The 27,930-nt window shown below is 39.4% G+C and overlaps 1 protein-coding gene across 2 annotated transcripts in view; it reads right to left on the bottom strand.

The window, feature by feature from the left end:
* Window positions 1-27,930, bottom strand: part of LOC101467313 (contactin-associated protein-like 4) — a 106,456-nt gene that overhangs the window by 27,810 nt on the left and 50,716 nt on the right. For both annotated transcript variants that reach the window (XM_004562100.3, XM_076875849.1), the window contains exons 6-14: window positions 23,160-23,335; window positions 22,613-22,759; window positions 19,291-19,558; window positions 18,059-18,208; window positions 14,662-14,833; window positions 5,550-5,656; window positions 1,843-1,962; window positions 1,494-1,694; window positions 714-876 (exon numbers count right to left, since the gene is read on the bottom strand). In XM_004562100.3, the coding sequence (XP_004562157.3) occupies window positions 714-876; window positions 1,494-1,694; window positions 1,843-1,962; window positions 5,550-5,656; window positions 14,662-14,833; window positions 18,059-18,208; window positions 19,291-19,558; window positions 22,613-22,759; window positions 23,160-23,335 (1,504 nt within the window). The remainder of the gene's footprint in view (window positions 1-713; window positions 877-1,493; window positions 1,695-1,842; window positions 1,963-5,549; window positions 5,657-14,661; window positions 14,834-18,058; window positions 18,209-19,290; window positions 19,559-22,612; window positions 22,760-23,159; window positions 23,336-27,930) is intronic.

Below are 27,930 nucleotides of genomic sequence, written 5' to 3'. Positions count from 1 at the left end.
CAACAGGGGTGTCAAACTCAAATACACAGTGGGCCAAAATTCAAAACTGGAACAAAGTCGCGGGCTGACGTTAATATTTATTGAAATATATTTATTCCTCCAGATTTAAGAATGAATCTTTTCTTATGGACTAAAACACATTTTGCTGAAAAACTGAATATGGAACAAGCAAAGCTTAATACTAAACAATATATATATTAGCTGTATAATACCAGTAGGCCAGCTCTAATAGTAATTTGGTATGGCTTCGCGGGCCAAATGTAATTAGGCTGCGGGCCAAATTTGGCCCACGGGCCAGAGTTTGACACCTATGGGTTACAACATGGGTCTAACTGCAGAACTGGTCACAGGATTGGAGAAGGTGACCTAAATACAGAATTGCTTACAGGATGGATAAAAGGATTTGAATAAAAAAGGAGTGGATAACAAAAAGGAAGAGACATTTAAATATCTTGGGATTTGTTGTTTTATGACTCTTTGCTGTTCAGTGTGGCAGGATGTCATGGGAAGCAACCAAATCAGTTTGTAAAAGAATCTCAGAGACATGCATGTGTTTTCAAAATGGAGTGACACACTCTGCCCGCTTTCCATGATATGGTAACAAAAGCTATTTTCTTTTACAACACAAAGAATCAAAAACCCAGATTTAAATAGAACTTACAGCCTGGAGTGATACCATAATAGTTCACATTTGCAGTTCCAAAGTACAGTACCATTGGTCGTAGTCGGCATCACAGTTGCAGTCGTGACTTGGATCCAGACAGCTGTCCTGCAGACTGCAACCACACTGCTGGGTACCGGTCAGGGCTCCACCCCAAGATGTTTGGCTCTGACCTGGTCCGGCGCCTCCCACCCACCAGCTGAAAGGAGCACCCTCTTGAGCACACACACACACACACACACACGCACACGCACACACACACACATAGATAAAGACGTGATTAATCATTAATTTATTTTTCACTACAGGGAAGAGTTAGACTGCAAATGCAATCAATTTTTCAGTCATTTTGAAATGGTATGAAGACGGTGATTCCTATAAAGATAATGATAGCGTGGAAGGGAAACATCCCCAGTAGAGAATTTATCATTCATCTGTTTTCATTTGTTTATTTTTTATCATTTCATTTTTATCTTTGGCACAGTGATTAGCACTCAGTCAGTCAGTGCAGTCAGTGGTGATTCTACTGGTGATTCTAAATTGGCCATAGGTGTGAATGTGTCCAGGGTGTACCACGCCTCTCGCCCTATGTTAGAAGAGAATCGATGGATAGATGGATAGTTAAATCTTTATTATAAAATCAAACAAATCCACTTAACTTGTGTTGCAAAATCAGTAACAAATGTGCAGCAGTATTGTAATATGATTTCTAATTTCTTACTAAATTAAATACATCAGCAGTTCACACCACCTCCCTTCTTCTGAATATCTTATGTTAAAAAGTTGATAAATTTAACACATAATAACTAACAACTATTTCTCCAGATGTTACCAAGTGTGTTGGAGAGGCGGGACTTCCTGCAGTGATAGGACAGTTCCTGCTCGCAGTGCTCTGATTGGCTGATGACAGCCACTAATTGCTCCTCTTCAGAGGAATAGTCAAAGTAGGCAAAATGTTGATTTCGCTCAGCGGAGGACTGAACTCTGGTCAGCTCTGTGTTATTGTGCTGAATCACCATCCACGTCTTATCCTCTGGTGGAGAGACAGGCAGGGTGGAAAGACCAAGAGAAGGTGTGAACATAGTTACGCTGGCAGCCAAACAATCTTTCAAACTAAAGAAACAAACAAAAACAATGCACATTTTCTTTAAAAGGAAACAGAATACGTTTGTGTACCATACCTGTCATGTTACAATAAATCAGCTGGGGTTTGATTGGTCCGCTGCCATCCACGTCTATATAGTAATGCCCTGACATGTTGCCTTTGTGTTTGTATGCCTCACATGACTGTTCATATATTGCTGAGGAAAAGAACACAATAAAAAACGTAAACTTTAATAAACTGGATCAACACTTATTGATTTCTTAGCTATGCTTGGGACCATTAAACCGTAACATGCATCCTAATAAATAGCAGGCAGACGTGGGCGATACAGTCAAGCTGAATTCACATGATGTAACCTTTTTATTATTTCTAATATTGGCAATTGAATGATACAAATTTCAAACAACAAATACATTCTTGTTTATTTGTTGTATCTACATAAAGAGCCAACACTACCAGTTAATACATTATGTGTCACATCACATATAAATAACTCACTTGCTTTATGGCTCAGTCACACTAGAGTAAAAATAAGACTTCAGCTTATGAAAAACATTTTATTGTGGGGGATTGCTTTCACTTTTTTGCATACAACAGCCATTTTCAAAATGTTCTGTTAAAAACATTCTACTGCAAGGCGATTGCACAGATTTGCAACAGACATTAAATTCATAAATCCATATTGATTGCCAAAATGTTGCAATTAATCTGAGTCACTCTGATATCCACTGATATCTTTGCAATAGAACTTAAATCAACTGGTTACCAATTCAATGCATTCTGGTTATGTTCCTATAAGAAAGCAAGGTTGTCAAACTCCTATGCCAGTACTTTTCTGTGCAGGAAGTAGTTCACTATTTGTGGGGACTTTTTAAATTTAAATTTCTGTTCCAGACCTGTGAGGTTCTGGCAGGATTCTAAATATGGAGACAGTAAAATAGTTGTATTTCTTTTTAATTGAATTTCTGTGTATGTAGATGGCAACGGATTTGCGGCTTTCGGATTTATCACAAATAGGTTGGATGTAATTGTCAAATTGACCCCATGTAATTGCATATTGATAGCAACATCTCAGCATCTAAAGTTGCTTTAAAGACAGCGATTGACTGTAAATGGCTGCATATCTGACTTTGAAAGAAAGATTTCAAAGGCAATGAAATTAAATGTTCATCAAACACAGTCCCAATAATTTTCCCTAGTGTGACTGTAGTTACATAGACACCAGTTACATGGGCAAGTCATCTATGCAATTGTTTGCTGAAGATTTCCAGCAGTTGCAAGATAAAAGTGGTCATAACTTCCCTGTGGTTTCGTTGCTAGCAGTAGTTTGCAAGAAAGATGCTCATTTGTCTGCAAACACTCAGCAACTACTTGCTGACTAGTAGTGAAACTGTGAAAGATGCACCGCAACCTGGAACTAGAAAGTGTTCGCCTTCAAATGATATATGACAAGTTTTTAAAATTCAGTAGTGAGGCAGAGCTTTTACTTTCAAGGCTAATGTTCTCCATTTCCAGTTTTTCAAGTCTCATTACTGTTCTACTTATCACTGCTACACATTTCTTGCTCTCAACCGGTCATCACCAAGGAGTCACTGACTGTTTTCAGTATAAAAGTCAAGCAGACTACATGCCCACCAGTACATATGTACATGTATGTGCATAAAAAATTCATGGAAACATGAGAAGATTAGTGATTTTAAAATAATTAAAAACATCTATCAATTAAAATTTGTGTCCATCAATTAAAATTGTAACAATAAAACTGGTAATTGTGCGGAAAAAAAATTAGATGAAAGCAAATTATATAAAGCCCTACGATTACATAATGCTTGTTGCGGAGAATACACACACACACACATCCACAAGGGAATATGTCTGAGTCCATCTATGAGCAGCAACAGCCACGTCAATGCTTGTTTAACTTTCCCCAAGACACTGCCCTGATACAGTTCAAGAAAGGTTTTGACCCAAATTCAACTACCATAGCTGCATGCGTGTGTGCGTGTGCGTGTGTGTGTGTGTGTGTGTGTGCGAGAGAGAGAGAGACCTGGCCCTAATCCAGCTCAGAGCTGTTCACACCACCAGCGTGTAGAAGGATTCAATTAATGCTCAGCGGTACAAGCAAAGCAAAAAATCAGTTTAATTTCTAATCTGACTCACCTAAAATACTGTAGGCACTCTCTCAGTTGCCTTGAGACTTACTCTCCTTTTTTTGACATGCTTGCTATGTGCCTCCCATTTACTCCTATTCTAACCCCCTCTTTATATTTCTTTTTCCAATCATCGTCGTATCTTTCTTGATTTCTCCCTTAGTTTTTTTCTAACGCATTTAAGGCCGACAATTAAATTAAGTGATTTATTCTGAATGTTTGATTGCAGTTCATATGTGGGGACCCATATCCCATATAACAATTTTAAAAACTTTTTGAGGAGAAAACATTTTCATACATAAGAGTGTACATTATTTTTAATATCTGGAAAACTCATACATTTAAAAATCAAACTATTAAGGAAGCAGGAAGAAGTCACAGTCGGATATTGACGCTGCGCTTGATGCGTGCTCTTTGAAGTGAGAAGTGGGAGAAAACTGTGGCTTTCATCTGCAGCAGGATGCCATCCCTTTGTTCTTTGTTCAGCTTTTCCTCGGTGGATAAAATGACACTTTATTTCTGCATTATGTATTACCAACCGGGCTATTTCTGTTAAGAAGCAGCATATCAAATTTGGGGCAAAGTTATTCACAAGTCTCCACAGGCCTGCAGGTAAAGTGTAACTTTCAATGAAAACCAACCACAGCTTTTTAGGCTTTTTGTTTTTTTCTTTTTTACTAAAAGCATGTTTAACTTAATTCTAAAGTACCTAATGCAATCGGGAGAAGCTATTTAGAGCACCTTTCATCCCTCTCTGCACTGGATATGGTTTAGGTATAAACTGATATCACATATAAAAAATTTACCAGTTCAGGCACGTTTTTTAATCCGATAACTTCTCTGCAAGAGAACCTTATTCATTATTCATTATGAAATGTACATATTATGTATTTTTTATGCTGGATGGGTGTTTGATTTCAGCGTGAACCTCTGGCTGATTGTGTCCACTGGGAGTGAAATCCAGTCTGTCAAACTTCAAACACACACCTTCACGTGACATTAATACATACATATATTCAAACTGAACAAATACACCAAGCGAAGATGAGAGATAGTGGGATATCTGCAGGTGTCAAAAAACAAAAAATACGACCTTTTAAGACTTTTGAATAGAAGTCCAATTTACTCAGCATAATGAAGTACCACCAATCCCACTGATCTATTTCCATTTGAACATGGCTAATTAAAGTTCTGAAACAATGGCCTGAGAAGAAAAAGAGGGAAGTGAAATAACTATTGGAGGGCATGTGGCCTCTATTTTATTAAGTAAATAGTACAAAGTCCTAAATAATAACCTTTTCTTGTAGGAAATAACTAAACACGCATGTATGAGCAGCCTTCTACTGTTTTCGCTGTAAAAGTTATTAACAAAAAACAGACAAAAAGACATCGTCTGCACTCCAAAGCCATGCTGAGAGAGCTGGTGGCTAGTTGATGAGTATAGAGAAGCAACACAAGAGAGCAAGGGTTGGACTTACATTTACTTATATTTCTGCTTAATGTGTAAATACACAAATCTGTGTCACGTAATAATAAATGAAAAGTTAAAGGGAAAAAAATGTCACTACTTTTTCCTAGATAAATTTTAGGCTTCAGGCATTTTAAAGAGCTTCAGATGAAACTGGTTGCTTACAGCTGTGGCAGGTGGCTCCCCTGTAGCCACTGTTGGAGCAGTTACAGTGAAAGGTGCTCCACGATTGAGTACATATTCCTCCATGTTCGCAGTGACTGGGGGAACACCTTGAAGAATGAAAGAGACAGACAGAGAGAGAGAGATGTTTAGTGTTTTTTCTAAAGTTATCTGAAAAAGTTTATGCACGGAACAACAGACCTTCAGCATGCCTGACGGTTTTGATGAGGTGTGTAGGAGAGACGGGGAATATACAAAGTCTTTCAAAAAAAACCTTTCAGTCTTAAAAAAACATTTCAGAGGGCTTTATTTCAGTGTCAATGAGAGCACAGGTGTGTGTTCTCAGATGTAGGTGGCTTGAAACCTTCCTTTGTTGTGTTAGTATTGTTAACTACCATTGTAGGATCCACAGACAAAACTCTTGAACTCCCACCCAACCTGCCACTCAAAAAAAAGAAAAAAAGACACAATTTATTGTTTGCGTTTCTATTTTTTTTTTTAGAGAGGAGAAACACTTTTGTCCCACACATGGAGCAGCATTTTTCTCTTGTCAGTCTGCTGTGGTGCTCCATAGCTGCTCCTCTTTTGCACCCCTTTATACAAACACCTTCTGGTTATTGTCTCTCACAGACTAAATATATAGCCTATAAATAAACAATAATGATTTTCCATGAATTCTTTGTCTTTTCGTCTGTTGGCTTAGGCAACCAATTCGCCATGGCTACATTATTTATCAAACTCATACCTCTCTTTTTTTCAATTAATTCTCCCACAACACAGCATACAGCCACAACAGCAAAGCTTTCCATTCTGTGCAGCCTGTGCTCTGCATAATGTTTCTCACAGGATCACAATGCATGTGTCCTGCTCCTAATAGAGGTGAGATGAGCAACTTCCTCCTGTGAGCCTAAAACATTAAGAGAGCTGCAAAACAGTAATTTTGTGTATATTTAGCTGGGACCCAGTGCAATTACATAAACTGTATTTATAAGCACTTATAAGCTAATTTGCATGTGCACTCCACACTGCAGTAATGGGCCTTAGCTTTCTTTTGCAATCTGTGAAATCGTACATTAATGCAAAATTTGCATTCCCATCTGGAAAATGACAATCATTAACTTTCTTAAGGCTTGACTACTCCAACACCTCCCTGTCTACATTAAAAAAGTCACACTCTAGAAGTGCTGCTTTTTATTGTTTTTTACCAAATGACATCACACTGTCAGAATTCCTTCCACTGGCTCTGAGGACATTTTAAGATCTGTTTTAAATATATGAAGTAAGATATATGGAATTATTTAGCAAACAACAAATTGATGAATAACTCTAAGTATGTCTTATATTTTAGAGTTGCACAAAGTAGCCAGCCTTTGCTTTGTTGACAGTGCTGCAAACCCTTGGCCTTCTCTCAATGAGCTTCATTCTGTAGTCACCTGAAATGGTTTTCACTTCACAGGTGGGCCTTGTCAGGGTTAATTTGTGGAATTTCTTACCTTCTTAATGGGGTTGGGGATCATCAGTTGTGTTGTGCAGAAGACGTGTTTGTACGCAGCTGACAGCCCTATTTGACAATTGTTAGAATTCATAATATGGCAATAACCAATCAGCTCAGTAAAGAGAAATGACAGTGCATCATTACTTTAAGAACTGAAGGTCAGTCAGTCTGGAAAACCGCTAAAACTCTGAATGTGTCTTCAAGTCCATCAAGCACTACGTCGAAACTGGCTCACACGAGGACCGCCCTGGGAAGATTCACCAGTGCTTCTGAGGATAAATTCACCCGAGTCACCAGCTTCACAAATCGCAAGTTAACAGGACCTCAGATTAGAGCCTAGATAAAAGCCACACAGAGTACCAGTAGCAGAGGAGACTGAGTGAATCAGCCCTTTAGGCCAAATAGCTGCTAAGAAATCACTACTAAGGAAAAGCAACACGCAGAAGAGAGATTTGTTAGGGCCAAGAAAGCCAAGGACTAGACATTAGACCAGTAGAAATCTGTGTTTTGGTCTGATAAGTCCAAATCTGAGATCTTTGGTGACGACTGTCACGTCTTTATGCGTCTTTATGCAGAAAAGGTGAACAGATGGTCTCTACATGCATGATTCCCACCGTGAAGCATGGAGGAGGTGGTGTGATGGTGTGGGGGCGCTTTGCTTTGTTGGGGATTTATTCAAAATTGAAGGCACAATGAACCATCATGGCTACCACAGCATCCTGCAGCGACATGCCATCCCATCCAGTTTGTGTTTAAGTTGGACCATCATTTATTTTTCAACAGGACAATGGAGTAATGGGTAATGGAAAGTAATGGAGTGCTGCGCCAGATGATCTGGCCTCCACAGTCACCTGACCTAAACCCAATGACATGGCCTGTTTTCTAGATGGTACCATGGTGGATCAAGATCTGATGTTATTTTACTACATTAATAGTTCCAACATTGTTTCACCATTGGCTGAAATGTAGCCCCAAACCATGACAGAGCAATAGAATTAACAGAATGACCATCTCTCAGATCTTAAGGACAAGACTTTCAGAAACTGTTCGTCTGCTGTAGATGCTTTTTTAGATCTGCCACATCTTCTATCATCAACTTACCAGTTTCCTCAACTTTTTTTAAGGATATGCTGCATAAAATGCCAACATATGCTAAGTTCTTTGGGAAACACGTGCAAAAATACTATTTCATATCTGTCAACCACTTTTTGTAGATTCTACTACAAAAGTTATCTGTTTTTATTACAGGTTGCTAGTGACAAAGTGCCTAAAGGTACAATTTCAAATTGGTTCTTTGCTGATGTGTGGACACAACTCTGGTTCATCCCTTGAGTTAGGTGCCTTTTTTTCATGCTTGAATGACTCATAGGCCAGTGTTAAGAGGCTTAGCAAACAAAAGACATTTCTCTGAAAATGGTCCGGTCTGGAAAATGGGCTGAAGATAGGTGAAAAAGCAGTCAATATTTAACAAAAGACCTTGAAAGAACTTTTTTTCCCATAAAAAGCTGGTTTCCAGTTATTTCTAACTCATCACACCAAGCAGGCGAAAAATAGCACAATACACTCCATCTCCACAACGCTTACCCATGAATACACTATTTAACAAGTCAACTTGGGGTCCTTGGAGGTTCACACAGAAAGCAGGAGTCTAATGTGGAAAGTCTGTGAAGTAAAAGTGTGCTCAAGTGTCCATGGTACTGCATGGTGGACTTTAGTTTTTTCTTTCTTTCATTGCCCAGAGTGTGCTTCTCATCTACCACACAATAGCAGAGACTTTTCTACACTGTGGAATTTCAGCATGTTTTGGCAGCCTGTCAGTGAAGTAAAAGGCTGCCTCACACAAAGGCCACAGAGAGCATGGGAGTCAAACAACAACCAAACTCCTCACTGCATAAGAGGAAAACAGCATCAGGAAAGAGAAAAACACACCCTTCACCTCCTTTCAGTGCAGCCATTTAAAATACAGACACTGCTGCATCCATCACTCCATTACTGCTGTTAAACACCCGGGCAGCAATAATGGATTATTTATTGATTTTTGGAATACTGTGTTACTTTGTATGTAGTTATTAATGAGATGAATGATGTGTACCAATGTTACAGTTGTCAGTAGCAAACAACATCAACTTTGTACATACAAAAGAAATTACATTTGGTACAGTAAAACCTAATCTCTTGACTCTTATAAAGACTTTCTTTTTAACTATGAAATGATGACTAGGAGCTGTGTTACATTTGTTGAATCTTGTGTGTGAAAAGGAGCTCTACAACAGCATTTAACCCCTAAATCAGTTTTAATCAGCTGTCAACACACACAAGCACGTGTCTGTATACTTGTAAGAACCCTCACTGACATAATACTAGACTTGAACCCCTAACACTACTTGCCAAATGTCCTGATGGTAACCCCACATTTCAAAAATGTCTTGTTCTACTCGAAAGTTCCTGGGTACTATAATGTAAAAATCTTCCTCAGCCGTGCAACGCATCCGAAAAGATCAAAGAAAAAGAGTGAGGATGGGGCGGGATGGGATGGTGGGAGAGAAAATCAGAGAAGGTGGGAAGGACACAATGAAACTAACGAGTGGGACGGATGAGAAAACAGAGAAAAACAGGGACTGGATATCAACAACACCTGGAAAACAAACAAGGGGGAATAAAGAGGTAAAGCAAACTTGGTGAAGAACTGATTTCTAACTGTTTAAATGATAAACAACAGATTTGGTGACTGCAGACTGTTATGAGGGAAACATCTGTCTCCAATCTCCAATGAGTTCTTTTCCCCAACTTGATTGACTTGATGAGATCCTTTTACCATAATTTTTGGATGGACTTTCATGGCCCTTCCATACAAATCAAATCAACAGTATAACTTTATCTTCATTAAGTTGAGCAAACCAAACTTTTCTTGGCAAGAACTGCTTACATTCACAGAGAGTAACACTTTCCAGAAACATTAGAGTTTTCTGCCAACTGTCTCAACATTCAGGGAGTTGTTTGCAGCCTCAGACAGGAACACAGACAACGAGACTTCAGATTGGGGCGAATGGTGAGATGCCCTATAGCATTTTATCACCAAACCCAGTGAAAATTTACAAACAAGTCTCCAGGGGGCTCCTAGCTTGACGATTTGCAATGAAACTTGGTCACGTACGGCACGAACCACAGTCCACATCACAGGAGTCCTGGATTAACTCAGTCAAGACTTTGTAGCTTATCTGAAACGTTATAGTATGGAATGACAGTGTGCTGTAACACAGCTTGGATCACAAGACTCGCATCCAATCTCCCTGGTTTCCATTACTGCCTCTGGCTAAAGCAACACGGCACAGAAACTTCCCTGATCTGAAAATTATTACTGGACAGCCCGACTAGGATGTCCAACAAAGACTTCAAATAGCTGTAGCGTGATGTATTGCATGAGCAAGAGAAGGGAAAGGTATGTATTTTCACTCTTTTTGCCTGCTCTGCACTTGCTCCTAGATATGCTTTCACATCAAACACACGGTGACTTTGCATAGCAAATTCGATGTTTGTGAGTCCCTGCTCATGCTGACAAACTGGTGTGTTTGTCAGACAGACAGACACAGAGACAGTCAGACACAACAAGAAGAAGAGTGGACCTCTTAGTGACCTGTGTTTCTTTTTATTTGAAAATGTGTGTGTGCTTTGACATGGTGTATTATTAAGTTGTCAGCTACCTGGCAGAAGCAAAGAGGTCAGAATTACTGCCTTCTGACAGCTTCATCTATTTGGCTTCAAAACACGCACTCACACACACACTTGCTGTGGACAGAGGTCGAGGTGGTGGTGGTAAGCTCAGGAGCTTTATAGCCTTGGAAAGCATCTGCGTCCTAAAGTTGTCAGTATGCTTCAATCAAAGTGTTTGTTTGAAACCGCCTCCTCCCACGCTTTTGCTGTGGAAAATTTTAGGGCTGCAACAACTTTTGCAATTTTCCAAAGGCTGACAATCGAACAAACAGCACTTTCCTTCGCTTTTTTTCTTTCATTCTTTACAAAGGTGAGGAGTAACCTACAAGCTAGACGAAGCTTGAGCTGCACTGCATCATGCACATGTTACAGTCCTCACTCTATCAAATTTGGTCTTTTTGAGATGCAAAATTTTCCACCTCTCCCTCCAACATGCCAGTACCTCTTGGTGCTGCTGGATCACTACCTGCTGTTTCCACTCCTCCACTACCCCTACAATCCACATATAGGCTCCCCAGCAGTGGCAAAGAAAGAGAGAAGAGTTGAGATGCTGAGAGAAAATGATGCGTACGTGGACCCAGATCATTAAGCGGCCAGCAGGGGAGTGGGGAGGAGGGACAATTGTGTTCAGGCATGGTGCAAGGCAACCATGCTCAGTCTGAGTACACACAAAATCCACTGCCAATTCCTTATTGTATAGTGTTGCTTTTTTCTTACTTTCAAAGTCTGTTTTCTCCAAGGAAACATGGTAAGAACTTAAATGCATTCTTTTTTTTTAAATCTGATAATCGCCTACACAAGGTGCCCTGTTATTATTTGCCTTTCAGTGCCAACTAATTCCCTAATTGCACAGCAAACAAGGCTTTAGGCTCTCCTAAAGGGTTGTTAAGCAGCAAAGGAAAAGAGCTCTGCATAAGTGGCTAGTGGTTCTCCCATTTCAGTTTCACATGCTAACTATGTGTTAGTGGTTGTGCTAGTGGATATTTGCCGCTGTGCATTTGCTGCAAACACATGAAAGGGACGAGTCTATTCTTTAAAAATACACTGTCATGTTATGTTTCTAAAGGATTATCTGTAGTATGAAACTGCTGCACACTCACTGGCTAACGACTTGCCAATCACAAATTTCACAATCAGACCTCTGACATCTTGTAAACATCTCAAGGAGCTTCAGAAACCAATGGGTAATTTCATGGTAGCCAAGTCCATCATCATTATAGTGTCCACGGATATATACAGTGGGTGGAGAACACTGAAATTCAGAAAATTACTGTCCACGTTCATGGTACATCTCTAATTATTACCCAGTACTTAGTTATAATCAGTGTAGGAACTAGCGCGTTATTAATTAACGCATTACAGTAACTACGTTATTATTGTGGTAACGAGCACGGTAACTAGTTATTATGCCAAAATCAGGAACACGTTAATCGTTACTGGGTTTTAGATAGGGTCGTTATTCATTATTTCATGTGTTGCGTTCGACTTACCTCAGAAATCGGGACACGGACCTGGGAATAATGTTACACTTGAGTAAACGGCTTTCTGGTTAGCCTCGTCAGAGAAGTTGGGATTCCAATATGGCAATGCCCTCGAAAACGGTTGTTTTGCTAGCCCTCTACAAAAAACAAATTACTACTAAACACATATGCAGCCATAGCTGGACTCAGTGAGCCAATGGAGATTTTTCATTTTTTCTTTTCTTTTTTTTTTCCATAACGGTATAAACAATGAAAGGTGGTGGATTGACCAGATGCTGGCAGATGTGTAAAAATAACTCAATTGTTTGGCGGTGGGTGGCTATCACGGAGCTTCCACAGATTCAGTAACATTAGCAAGCGGTGGAGGCCAGCAGGTGGATGAGGGAAAGGTGAGGTAGGAGGAGAAGCGACGCGAGGCGGCCGCCGGTCCAAGTGTAAGGTGAACTTCAGGTAAGAAGTTATGACCTGCAGTCTATGTGGGTCAGATATAAACCAAGTTTAGGTGCAGTTTATTTTCATTGTGCTAACATTTTACAGTCAGTTATAATAACTCATACTGCATACAAGCTAGCATGACGGAGTTTATATACTGCTAGGGGGGGGGGGGGTGCTATGATGTTACTGATAGTGAACTTTATTTTATCCATAAGGTTAGTTATTAGAGTTGCCAACCGTCCCCTAAAAAATGTATTCAGAGAAAATATTACGCGTTTACAGTTTGTCCCATACTTTGGCTACAATGAAAAAAAAAATACACAAAGCTGGATTTATTCTGTCTTTACGCTGCACAGCTGCCTCTTCTTCTCTCATTCTCTCCCCCTCCCTCTTCTGTTGCTTCTTCAATCATGAAACTGATCAATGATCAGCTGACCGGCTTTTCTGTCGCAAGTCCCGTCTCTCTTGTTTGTTTATCGCCCACTTTGCGCCAACAGCAGCACCTTTGAGCTTGATTTATTTAATATTACTTTCTAGTATCAGCTGATGTTTGCTGAAGCCACAGGTGTAAAAGCTGCTGGTCATATTATCAATTTGGATATGTGATGAGAGGGAAACATGAAGATGAAACCAGGAGATGTCCTTACTGAATCATTAGAGCTGAACAGGTGATGGAGAAACAGGTTCACCTTTTACGTGACATGAAGGAGTTGAAGGGAAGTTATGGTAAATGGACTGATTCTTATATAGCACTTTTCTGCTCTTCTGGAGTACTCAAAGCGCTCTATACAACACGCCACATTCACCCAGCCACACCCATTCTGACAAGCACTACCTCTATATTGTGCACTATACTATATACTCACACACATTTATACTCCGATGGATGCATCGGAGAGCAACTTGGGGTTAGTATCTTGCCCAAGGATACTTGGCATGCAGACTGGAGGAGCCTGGGATCGAACTTCCAACCTTCCTGCTCTACCTCCTGAGCTACAGCCACCCTGAACTGTTTCTGAGAGACAAATAATACCAGGATCCTTTTTTAGACTGACAGCTGGTAACTGTACAGAGTCTAGCAAAGTTTTGCCAGGGGGGCAGGTAGGGCATTAACAGGGAAAAGGGAAAAGGGGGGCACAAAGAAATACTTTTCTTTCTTATTCTCATGTGTTGTAGATAGTTCAGGAGGTTAACTCAAGCATGCAGTTTGGGGGTTTTGGCTAAGTACTGTTTAGAATACCAGAATAGGGAGGGTGGTATAGGTTTAAGTTTATTAGATAGATAGATATACATCACTGTCACAACAGCGTTTTTTTTTCATTCAAAGGCTTTATGATTTTTCCTATAATTTCCTAGCCAAAATGCCCAGGACCGATTTTTTGTCCCAGTCCAGCCCTGTATGCAGCTCATCTGCAGTCTGGAATTTCCCACATCTTCCTACTCAGAAGGCAGAATTTCCGAGTATAATCGAAAGCACCACGACTGCAGTTTCCGTGTTGGATGTAAAAAGTGCACGTGACGCTGTGACGTAGGCTAGAATCATGGCGGCGGTTAATGACAGTCCAGGCGTGGGATTTCTGCACATTATTTTTTCCTTTCTGTTGGTAGGTGGCATAGTGCACTTGTGGCAGGATAGTGCTAACATGTAAGCAAGCTAGAAGACTGCCATCCTTGCTGGTATTGCAGTTAGGGAAGCAACACATTAATAAGAGAATTCTGAGTAAAACCAAAGTTACTTTCCCTAGTAACTACTTACTTTGAAAGTAACGAGTAACTTTAAGTAACTGAGTTACTTTTGATAGAAGTAAATAGTAATGTAACTAAGTTACTAATTTAAAGTAACTTACCCAACACTGGTTATAATTAATATTAGGTGTTATTCTTGTATTGTCATTTGTATGTCAGTTGTAATTACTAACAAATAAAAGTCACTTCACTATGTCTACATTCAGCCTGGCACCACATTTGAAAGGTGGCACTTATAGGGACTTACCTGTCAATGATGCCACACATGTCAATCTGCAAGTGGCTGTAGTTTCCCAGCAGCCTTTGCTGCACTTTGATCAGGTCAACAGTTTGGTCATCCAGATTCAAGAGACGCATACATCCTTGAAATGTGTTGAAGGGGTTCTTGCACTTTTGAGCGCTCTCCCCAGTGGGACAACCTGAGAAGGGAAAAAAATCTAATGGTTGGACTTTTAAATTATCCAAATGATTCCACATGATGTCGATACAAAAATTCAGAGATAGATTTTCTCCAAAGTTTTTCTCAACAATATTTATTTCCATCCTTCCTGAGAATTATCTCTTCACATCTTAATTAGGTGCAAAAATACACCCCCAAAAAAATCTTAATTCACATTTTTGATTTTTTTAAAAATTGCACGTTATAAGACATTCAGAAAACCCCCACAGACGTCTTATAAAATCCAGCTCACAAAAACAAACATTAGCATTGTGGAAACAAAGAAACAGTTTGGGGTATGTTTTTAATATCCCTTGTTTTTTTGTTTTGGAACAGGAGGTTGTTTTGCATCGTACTACATCACTTCTGTTTTGAGCAACACCCTGTAAGCAAGAACTGAGGAGACTAACCTCCGCGGTTTTAAAAGCAAAATATTTTCTCATTCCTGTTGGGCTGTCAGCTGTTTAAGAGCTCAGTGCTTCCTTTGCTGTATTTTTTTTGTCATGATGCTCCAAAAGATTTTCAATGGGTGATAGGTCGTGACTGCAGTTAGGTCGACTTTGTACCCCTGACTCTTTTAGAATACAGAACCTAGCAGTGAACTACAGGGACTAGCTGCGAATGAATGCAAACAAAGTCAGCTGGGACAAACAGGCACTGCAACTGCAGCTGTCATCTAAAAAGCAGCTCCTTCTGAATATTATTAAAAACTTTTATATTATGTTTTATTATTCATCATCATTCATAAGCTTAAATAAACACTCTCAAGTCATTTTACACTCTTCAAAGTTGTAGAATGATCACACCTCTGAAGACTGCACCTTTAGGTTTTATAAAGACTAACAGATTGTTTGGAAATGGTATGGGTTTCAAATATTTGTGATTACGTTTTCACAGAACTCTACTCTGTGATAAACTAAGTACATGTCAAGATTCACGAGCTTTAAGAAATACGTTCAGCAGTATAACTGCTGGTCATTGTACTGTTGCACAACCCAGATCAGCCAAACTTAATGGACATCTCAGTGACTTCAAGGGGCCCAAGTCCCGTTTTTACAAAATAAGCCCAAATCATCAAACTTCCACCACTGTGCTTGACCATTAGTATGAGGTGTTTGTGCTGATATAATGTGTTTGGTTTTTACCAAATGTATTGCTGTGCATTATGGTCAAACATCTTGATTTTGGTCTTGCCTGCCTGCAGACATTGTTCCAAGCCTTCGAAACAAGCTATGCTTACTTTCGGGTTTTCGTAATTGAACTGTTATGAACTTTAACATCTGACATGCTGACTGAGGTCTGTAGTATCTTCCTGGAAAGATTGTGTTACCGTGTTACCATACTGTTGTACTACAGATCAGCAAACTGCCAGGTCTTCTGCTCTGATAGAGTTTACACTTGCTAATGACCAGCTGAACTGATTAGCAGCACCTGGTTTCCACTTCCCCTTTTAATTCCTATAGAAGCAATAAGGGTGTACGTAGTTTTTCAGAAGACTCCATAGCATCCTGTGAGCACATTTTGTGCTTTCAGTTTTTCACATGAAAGCACAAATGTTGAACAGATAGAAATGTGACACATTTATATATCCAGGCAATCAAAGTTTTTACAAAATTTGTTGAAACCCCAATGCAGCAGAGAAAACCTACAGGAGAGCTAAAATCAAAAGTATTCAGCCTTTTCAGAACACAAATACTTAGATGTTGAGATGTTTTGTCAACCTATGACCTGCTGGTTGCACTAACACAAAGGTTCAGTAAGCTTTCTTTTTCTGATCACCTCATGCACAAAAGAGTAGCTGACCAACAAAGGCCCTCCACCCCACCTACTGTCCCAGTCCATGTTCATCTTATTCATTCATTTGAAAAAGCAACTCACAATATCATCATGGTCTAATATCTACTTAGGCAGTATATGTTTTTGCTTACCACTCCCTTAACTTGCTCTTTGATCAGCCTTTGCACAGACTTTGGATTCTGTGTATGAACTCTGATTTAAGCCCTCAGCACAAGCAGTCCAGAGGTGGCTGTCAGATAAATCCTCTCTGCCCAATCCTGTGAATGAGCCCCATGTTTTATCCATCAGTGATTCGTGCTTCAGGTTGATCCTGGATGGCAGCATTCGGTGACCCAACACAGCATTGCTGCTCGCGGCTCTGCATTGCTCTAATTACAGTCAGTCAGACACACAGTTTGGCACTTCTTACCACAGGAAGGGGGGAAAGATGAGTCACTGGTCGTTGTCACCTTAAATTTTAGAAACTCAGAAGAAGACTTTGTTGGATCTGTTTTGCTTATGGCAGTCAAGATGACGCAGCAGGAAGTTTAGTGTTGATCACAATGTCATAACAATTGAGTTTCACCTGAAATTAGGTTAAGAATGTAACTACAGCTCAACTCACTGCCATCCTTTGCTCATTATACTAAGGCTGCTGTCTCTTAGAAAAACTGGAGCACTTCTTTAATGTTGTGATACCATTCACAAGCAGTATATAAACATTTATGCTGCAGGCAAAGGTGTGTGAAAGGATAATGCATGTAAAAAAAGTTTAAAAACAAAACATTTCAAAAGATATCCTGTACATTAACAAAATTGTGTTAACAAAATCTGTTGTGGCATGGAAGTGACCTGCGCAATATTAGGCAGGTGGATGTAATTTTGCAGCTGATCTCTTAACAAGTTTGTCTTTAGCTCCATGTGTTTACATGTGTAGGGGTGGAAGAGAGAAAGTATACATGTGCTACAGTAACAGGTGGGAGGGAAATGAAAAGAAGAAAACCTCAATTTTAAAATAAAAACACCGGTGATTTAGAGAGACAGAATGACAGAGAGAAAATAGTGGATACAGTAAGGACAAAAAAGGAGGAAAAAAAAGAAGAAAGATGGGTGGAGCAGCCAGAAGAAAGATGAAAGAAGAGGGGGTGGGGAGTGAGAGCCACCGAGCAGCTTTATGACTTTGTCCCTCTCTGGGTGGCACTAAACCTCCAGAGGAGATCTGGAGATGATAATTATTACCAGAGTACCTGCATGAATTTTAACTACCCCCGTCTGTCGATGTCAGCAGTTTCTCTGGCAGCAAAGCCCTTGCACATGCTTACAGTATGTATAATCTGTTGACTTTGACCATAGAGAGCTTTTAGAAACGCTGAAAATCCCCCCCAAAATCTCTCTATATAAAAGTAGTACATGATGCAGGTATTCTTACCACCAAAGAAGAGTTGACTATCTGAGGTGAGAGGAACCGAGATGCTGATGTGAGCGGTGGCTCCTTCATCTTTGTCCACTGTGATGCTTAGATGATCATTTTTGAAGCTCAGCTCCACATAATGCCACTGACCGTCATTCAGACCTGAGCCTGAGACACAAATACACACATACAAAATCCAGAACAGGGTGTGATTGAGTTCAAATCAGGATGTGACCTTGGTTTAATTTTAATTTCAAGTATAAGAAAAATATAAATTACTCCATTTCCATTTTTTACTTGCATACACTTGTTGGCCACTTTGTTAGGTGCACTTTGCCCGCACTGGGTTGGACCTCCTTTGTTTCTCAGAACTTAATTCTTTGCGCCACAAATTCAAAAAGGTTCAAAACTTTCCCTAGAAATTTTGGTCCATATTGACATAACAGCATCAGAGTTGCTGAAAATTTGTCAACTTCACATCCAAGGTGCTTTATTGGATTGAGATCTGGTGACTGTGAAAGCCATTTGATTATACTGAAATCACCGTCTCATTCAAGAAACCAGTTTGACATGACTGTGGTCGTAAAGGGTGGTCATGGCCAACAAAACTCAAGTAGACCATGGTGTTGAAAGCTGCCTTAAATTTGCCAAGAAAATATCCCCCAAACCAATGCAGCAGCAGTCTGAAACACTGATACAAGGCAGGATGGATCCATGCTTTCATGTGGTTTACACTAAAATCTGTTCCTTCCTCTTAATGTTACAGCAAAAACAGAAACTCATCAGATTCGCAAATATTTTAACTTCTCTGTCCTATTTTGGTGAGTCTGTGCTGATTGTAACCTCGGTTTCCTGTTTTTAGGTCACAGGTTAGCAGCCAGTGTGGTCTTCTGCTGCTGTTGCCCATTTGTAATGAGTGGGTATATGAGTTACTGCTCTTGTCAGCTCGAAGCAGTCTATCCACAGAGTTCTCCTCTGACTTCTGGCATCAACAAAGCATTTTCTGCCAGAGAAGTGCTGCTCACTGGATATCTTTTTCAGACGTTTCTCTGTAAACTTTAGAGATGTGGGAAAATCATGCATGTTTTGCTGGTCTTGCACCAACAACCATGCTACAATCATTAGTGATTAGCTGAGTAGATAGTTGTGTCGTTGAACTGATGTACCTAATGAAGTGACCATTAAGCATACTCTAATGTACCGGTATACGCAAATGAATAGAGAAACATGCAGATCGTGACTGAACCCACCTGCGCTGAGGTCCAGAGAGGATCTGCCTGCTTTACTGATCTGTAGTCGAAGCCTCGCCTGGCTCAGGTATAGGAACACTGTACCATCCTGCTGCGGGAGACCAAAGGTCAAGAGCAGACCTCCCTTGTTCCACGTCCTGAACTGCAGCATCACAGACACTAGCCCTGTTGACCATGATGTAAGGCCAGGCAACTGGAGGAAGCTGTGGGAGTCAGTGAACGTCACAGCCACTGAAACTGGCTCAGCACAAGAAAAGGTCACATTGCCCTGAGAACAGGAGGAGGGAAGAGAGAGAGAAAGAAATGATTGTGAAAGAGATAAAACATGAATATTCATCGACTGCAGAGGCTGACTTGGTTTGACTGGGTGTCACAGAGGTCTCATCAGCACCTCTCTGAAAAAGGACACCTGTATTTCTATATTGATATCAGCTGAACAGCTAAAACGCTGAAGGCTTTCTTTGGAAACCTGAAACATCAGAGTCAGAAAGGCTTTGCACACACTGCCACATAATCAAATTTCTTAATTACATCGGGAAACTGAAATAATACAACATGAGAAATATAGTTTTATAAACAGCAGTGTGTCCAAATATTCCATGATGAAATTTACCACGTATAAGCTAGTATGGTTCAAGTTTTCTTCTTCTTTTTTTTAACTGCCACTTGTCTCATGCAGCTCTTTTGCTTTGGGCTTTGTAACATCAGAATGTAGATGTGATGACACTGGTGATGATAATGAAGGAGATTATGATGATGCTAATGACGCTGATGATGATGATGATGATGGGTGTAAAAATAGGGAGGATGATGATGCAAATGATGAAAATAATGATGATAACAATAGTAATCATGACAGTGACCATTAGCATAATAATTACCACGATGCAGAAAAGGCAAAGAGGAAGGCTGGGGGAAAAGTCACTAAAAGTCTGTCGTAGGGAATAAAAGTTCACAGCTTGTTCAAACTTTCATCACGGAAGTACTCTAACAGAAGAATGATAAATGCTAAATAATTAATTACTATCATAATAAATTGACAGCCTTGACAGAAGGATAACACAGCTTTACTAGAAAATGCTATCATCACTATAATAAAACACCATTTTTCTATTAAATGATTTTTTTTACAGAAGACTTTTTATTTACTATAAAAATGTCACTTGTTCTTAAGCTACAAATACATAAACTGAAAGTTGCTTTGAACTTGCAGCTAATGTTTGATTTTCAAAGGGAAAAAAATGAACGATTGGCACACTGCAGAACTCCAATTTCTTTATTTAATGCATTTAGTACTTTGTGATGTTTCAAGCATACCTTCCCATCTTTAATCACCTGTGTTAGGTCCAATGACCACGATCACTGACAATAATATACGATCACATCCACGTCTTACATAGGACAAACAACTGATGAATAAATCTTCTATGAATAACACATGGAAGACCAGCGATATGTGGAAGATGTCTATGTCACATTTTTTGGCTCTGTAACAGCTCAACAAGGTGGAGATGATGTGCATGGATTTTTTTCCCCTAATTTTCTAGAGGTGCAGTCTACTGGTGGATGAAAATAGGATCAGCCAGACTGACCTATAAATAATCAGAGTGGTGGAAAAAAAAACTCTGATGCAGTGATGCTACCCCTCATATCCATATTAAACCCTAGATATAGGGCTGTGGCTGACTTTTGTAAAAACTTTTTAAAACTTCCCAAAAACAAATCAAACATAAACTCTTAAATTTGCCCGATTACCTTGCTAAAGTGCCCTTCACATACAACGCTTCAATGGCACCGCTGTGCTCTGAAATTTATTATTTTCCTGGTTGGTGAGCACTCGCTGGTGACATGGTGTGACATTTGCATGACCAATAGAAAACATAGAATGGCAGGGAGCGTGCACATAAAATCTACATAAAGACCATTACTAGCTGCAAAAACAGTACATGCAAAGCACAGCAGCCATTCCAATAGCTAACCAGTGCTGACTGCTAATGTGTAGCTGATAAGTGAATTATGTGAATTAATGAAGTACATTTAACTTCTGCACATTGGTTCAATCGATGCAATGGCCCAGTAAATTATTCACTAGAGATGCAATAATGATAGATGTTAACGCATTCTTACAAATAACACACAAAGTGGATCATCACCAAACACAATTTAGAGTAAGAAGAAAGTGTAAAACAATACAACAATAATTATCCATCCATTCACTTTTGCTTATCCTCAGGGTCATAGGGGACGGCTAGAGCCTATCCTGGGCACCACAGGGTGGAAGGCTGGGTACACCCTGGACAGGTCACCAATATGATGCAGGGCTAACACAGAAAGATGGACAACCACATTCACACCTGTTCGAAATTTACTATCACTAATAATCGAATCCCACTAAATGCATGTCTTTGGATTGTGGGAAGAAGCCAGAGTATCTGGAGAGAATCGACAGTGTCATGTGGAGAACGTGTAAACTCCACACAGAAAGGCTTCGACTAGATGGTGGAGTCATTGGACTCAGGACTAATATTGAATGTTTAGTTTTTGCAAGAACTGCAATGCTGAGTCCTTCATGACATTACAAACCTATTAGAAAAGAAGTGATTCCTGAAGATGCATTTTGAAAATACAACTTAGTACACAAAAATGAAGCAATTTCAACGTATGCTCAAAAATCTCTTCTTTTCTCGTAGGTTTGAAATGTCATATAGGACTCAACATTGCAGTTCTTGCAAAACAAAACAAAAAGCTGAAATAAAATATTTAGAATACTTTACAGATATTACAAATGGATTGTGGAGGCAGTCAAGGCACTTGCTGCTAAACGACAGATGAATGTGCCATACACCCTACACAAGCAGAGATGCATGAAGATGAACTGGAAAGTGAACCCCAACACAACAATGAATATTGTACTGAAAGAACAGATGTCTTTGAGCTGGCTTTGGACTTGGACTCAGCTTTTCTCCTTTACGCACACTAAGATGAGGCCATGTTTTTTTTGTTGTTTTTTTTACATATTTAACAATGAAAGCTTTGTGTAAAAGAAAGGAGTTACTACACGGTGACATATAGCAGTCATTCTCAAACCTAGACTCCACAAAAACTTTTGCTTTTTTTCTACTAAACTTTTTGAAACTGCGTGTATGCAAAGAGCTGTCCTCAGAATTATTAATATAAACATGCAAAACTTAAATTAATAACATTACAGCTCTAGTTCGGCATCATGAGTGACAAGCAATTAGTAGGCAAAATTGTACCACACTATTACTTTTAGTGCTTGTGGTAAAATTAATTCATAAAATGCTGAAATATAATGACTCACCACTATCGCGACCTGTGAACTGCCGTGTTTGGCCAGGTCTATCAGGTTGATGTCGCTGTACAGCAGGTTCTCAAGGCAGCCATGAAAGTTCCTGTTGGACAGGATGGGTTTCTGCAGTCCGTGGCTCTGGACAGCTGCCACCGTCAGCTGCACAGTAATTTCAAAACACGCTATAATAATATTACCTTCTTCCTCTGAATGACATCAAGGTTGTTGTAAGAGGTTCATTCACAGAGTACGCTGCCTTTTAACGCAGAAAAATAAGCTCAAAAACACCTCTTCATTGCCTCAGTACACTCACACAGTTAAATTATGCACTGAATAGCCCCTTTGAATAACCCTCTCAAGCTGGTTGGCACAGAAAGCTGCCCACCTTCTGCCTTTTCATTCACTAGAAGAACTAATATGACTTGAACGTCCTGTCTGATTTATTCTCACTCTAACTCACTCACGCTGCTGAACAAATGAATATTTCTGCAGGAGTGGATGCGCTTTTGACACGTTTGCTTCAGAATGTGTGTGTGTGTGTCTGTGTGTTTCCTCTCACCGTGTGAATGTGCCAGTGGCTGAGATCAGCCGGTATTTGAACCTGCAGTGTATTTTTATCTACGGTCAGGTTTAGGTGAGTGCTGAGCCGCTCCAGCTTTACATGGTGCCAGTGCTGGTCATCAAGCAGACTGCCCAGGGAAACGAGAAGTTGACCACCAGAGGATGAACTCACACCTGCAACACAGAGGGAGAGAGGAGCGGGAGAAAAGTTGTCATGTCGGTGCCATGGTACATTTCAGAGAAGAGCAACATCCCCGGCCAACGCAGAAATCCCATTATGCATCTCCTGCTGAGGATCTTAGATTTTTTTTTTCCTGAAGTTTATTACCTCCAACGCACTTGAAGAAGAACATCCATAAAACATTTTTAACAAGGACAAACATCTGTAAAGAAAATAGTCAGTGTTTTTTCCCAGCAAAACACCTATAGGAAGGGATTGTGTTCAATCTATCAAAACAAAAAGCGCCACGGAAAGATTGCTGCATCAGTGGGATATTTTTTAATCTCTGTTTCAAAACAAGAAGCAGGTCACTGAGGTCACCCTCTTTCATTATAGAGCACATTTCTGTATGCTGAGAGGGAGGAGGACAGAGTACGAGAAATGATGATGCTACAAAATGATACCAGGACATAATTAATGACAGACCCAACACCAGTAGGTCTGATAGGTGGATTTATCTTTGGGTCCTCCAATGTGTTGGTTAGGAAACGAGCTTCTGCTGACAGAATGAGCTACAACAAAAGGAGAGATATAAGCCAAGTCATTAATTATGAGAGGTGTTTTCTTCTAGATAGAAAGACAGTTCAAATTACAGAATTCCAACTCCTCATTGTGTGTTTAGGGGTCTGAGGTAGAGCTACGCAAAAGGCTGGTAAATGCTGGAAAATTGGTGGCTGGGAGTTAGAAAGAAGAAACCTTACAAAAAATCTGAAGCCTGCTCCCCAAATCAGTTTGAGGTTTTTAACCACTACTATCATAAACCAAGTAGTTTCTCCAATCTAAAATAACTGTCAGCGATCAACTTGCTGAATAGATCAAACTGTGGGTATCAGTTTCAGGTTTCAACAAGGGAGTACGCTGCATTCAAAGTTTGCATCAGTGACTTCATTTTTTTCTATATTGGCAATGTTACAGAGATATATTAGACTTATCCTAAATTGTCTTTAGTATTGTGCTTTAGCTATGAATCAAAGGTCCAACGACAGTTTTCCCACTACTAACAATCAAATTAAATCAAATTAAAATTAAAATCTGAAAGATAAATCTAACATGGAAGTCACAAAAACTGCAGGTAGTCTAGAGGCAACTTGAGGATAGTTCCTCAAAGCTAGTTGCTCCTATTTATTTCCTGTGCTAAAATGCTCAATTTTGCAATGGAAATAAGCAAAAATAAATAAATAAATAAATGTACGTAAATAAATCTCATCAGTATTTTTTATACGAACCAAAAGTGGATTAAAAGTACACACCAGCTGTTAGCTATCTCATGTTACAGTGCTATGGTTAAATGTATTGTAATTCAGTTTGGTTATGCTAGTATTACTTTATTAATACGTTAGCACTAAGTCGCCTGTGTGTTCTGCTCCTACTGTAGCCTAAAGAGGCACCTTGCTAATGAAGCTAGCTAATGTTAGCTGATGAGTAAACGTTCCAGCTTCTCCAAATATATCCCTACCTCCTAAAAAATGCAGGACTGACTAAAATAGCCAAAAATAGCCAAATCGAGGAAAACAGTATTAAAATTCACAAACCAATAAGTGATCAGTGTCTCTATCTTTTATAACACAGTTTGTGATTACACAAACATTTAAGTGAGTATTCAATGCTAAACAAATAAGTGGCTACATAATGCTCTTAAGTTTAACTGAGATCGTGATTAATGTTAAATAGTATCCAAACTTACTTCCAGTCTGAAACCAACTTTTCAGGGGCTTCAAAAATGGAGCTTTGATCAGGACACAACTACCTTAGCTTAGTTTAGCGCAGAGATAGGAACATGGGAAACAGCTAGCTTAGTTCCATCGACAGAAGCCTGTCTTCCTCTTGCATCCAGTACTTACGCTGAGGATAAACAAGTAGTTTAAGAGAAAACAATAATAGAAACACTTCACTTCCATTAATGAATCTCTTTCTGACTCTCTGTCAGTCTTGATTCCCTTATTCCTCTTCTCCTTGCCTGCAAGTTTAATAGGAAGCTGAGAGAAAGAAGGTTCAATTTAAGAGAACCGTAACCGTGCCAGCATTTAAAATACAACTTCACTGCAAAGCTAACACACATTCTCAAAACCAATTCTTAGTTTTAGTCACAGTTACGAGGAATTTCATACCATACAGAAAGAAAAGGAGCAAGACATCCATGGCAAGAATTTGACTATGAGTGGGTTTCAGATTTGTTGATTTCATGTATTTGCATCTTTGTGTATGAGAATGGTAGGACACACAGTCTTACCAATGGTGTCAAACCATTTCACAGATCAATGGCTTTGAAAAAGATCAAGATTAATTTAATTATCATTATTCTACACAAGGTTGCACAACAAAATTGCAGATGCAGTACCCTCTATGAAAAATCCAAAATGAATTGAGTATTGCATAAACGGCCTTGGTTATATCAAGATACAACATGTTTTGGGTCTGTTCTTTTCTCTTGTTATCTTGTCTTGAAAACAACATGGGATACATTTTTATAAGTTATTACCCACCTATTTATATTAGGGTTATATAATCTGGTTATAGTATATATAATTAATGGCTGTGGCTGTTTTGAATGACAATTTGTGTTATTTTTTAATCAAAATATGATTCTGTTCATCTGGACGTAGTGTTTTCAGTGCGAGAAACGATGAGTGACGAAACGTTTCTCGCACTGAAAACACTACGTCCAGATGAACAGAATCAACTTTTGGAGATTTACTTACCTGGATGATTGAGAATGCATCAAGATGTTTTACCAAAATACTTCAGTTTTTCCAGTAAATACAGTATCTTTTTCAATAGCACAAATTGGCGTCCCATTTGCTGTCAGAGAGAATTAAGTATCAAACGTATAGATGATGTCAAAGTGGCTATGTCCATTTTAATGTACAGTCTAAAGGTAAAACGCTTTACCACACTGGCAACAACTTGCATTTGTTTACAAAAATCCTCAATTAAGAGATCACTAAGATCCTGAGGGGAACATAAAAGTGTTTAACTGTTTTTTTAAAAACCTACTAAACAGAAAACATGACAGCAACAACATCAAGATCAAAGTGCTAGATAGTCCCTTGTAGACACAGAGTAGTAGATAATTATAGCATAGGTTGGCATTTATACCCCAAAGATGCTATTCCTATTCTTTTTTGAATTCTTTGTCAGAGACATACTTTGTCTCTCTAGACAAAGTATGTCTTCTTTTGAAACATTCATTTTAGCTTACCATAAATTTAAATGAACCAAATCAGTCCTATAGTAAGTGTGAAAGGCAAGAAGTTATAGCAATATTTACCATCCACAGTAAATTAATATTTAGAAAGAGTCCTCCATTTGTTCTCCTTTTTTTCTGCCACAAATCTCTTTCACTTCCCAGTGTCTTCAAAGGCAAACAAGACGGCAGTCATTTACATTTTTACATTTGCCTTTAAACAATGAACTATGAGGGTTTTTTTTAAATTGTTTTAAATTCTATTTTAAAGATGCATTCTTTATTTTTACCGCACAAAAAAATTCAGTAGTAAGAAACCTATCATACAGCAGGGGAGTGCAGTAAGAGGTTTCTTTCCATTTTCTGGCTCCTCTGGGACTCTTGGGAGGCAGCATACAAAACGAGTAAATCGCTGTAGACAAAGTGGAATTGAGTAAGCAAATGCAACAGCAATCACCGCAGTTCATTGTCTTCTATTTTCTCTGCCAATTGGCACACTTTGTCCAAAGACATTCATCTCATTTCAGCGGCGCTGTTCAGATGCCTGGGGGGAAGATCTAGTTGTAGCTTTTGCTGCTCTGTACAATGAGCAAAATGCTGATTGTGGCAAAGTCGTGCTACTGTAAACCCTGAAATATTCCATTTAGTATGCCAGAGACCAGACAGTGAACACAGCATGTCCTCACTGCTGAGAATACGGAGAGAAGAAAGCCTTTCACTTAACATGCAGCCTGCCCTGCATGGATCTCTGATGCCATCCTAATTTCGTCAGTGATACTTAACACCATTTGTCCAAAAGGCACTGGAGCCCTCAGCGCATTTACTGCTGTGTATTACAGCTTTCCAATGGCAGTTCAGAATTGAAGTGAATTATGAAGCAGCAGGCTACATTACAGCAAACTGACATTTTGATAAATGTAAAGCATAGAGGAAATGAGATGGTTTTGGATAGCGGACATAAATCTTAATGAGCCAGTCAATTTATTCCAACTGCTTGGACAGCCACAGGCACACAGAGAGGGTCTAAGTGTCTCACTGCATGTGTTTGTTTGACTGTCTGTCTCCTTGGTCACTGTCTATTGGTCTGTCTGTTATTCCTGTCTTTGTGTTTCCATTCAGACGTGTACTTATGCTAATGGATGTTGCTCACTAATTAATGAAAACACTTGCAACCTTATAAGCTGTACATTTACCCAGTTCACAGTGTTCACAGCCACCTCTCTGTCTCAGCCAGCTTGCTGTTCTCGTGAAGTGACATGAATCACCGTTAAAGAGAGGACCGGGACTGACAGGATCAGGCCGGCAAAAGGGAGAGATAACCGTGAAAAGCTTCAGAGAGTCTCTCACATTCTTCAGTGTTTAGAT

This window comes from Maylandia zebra, linkage group LG17, assembly GCF_041146795.1.
Source record: "Maylandia zebra isolate NMK-2024a linkage group LG17, Mzebra_GT3a, whole genome shotgun sequence".
Lineage (NCBI taxonomy): Eukaryota > Metazoa > Chordata > Actinopteri > Cichliformes > Cichlidae > Maylandia > Maylandia zebra.
The sequence above is the reverse complement of the archived record's forward strand: the minus strand, read 5'-3'. Positions and strand labels throughout refer to the sequence as shown.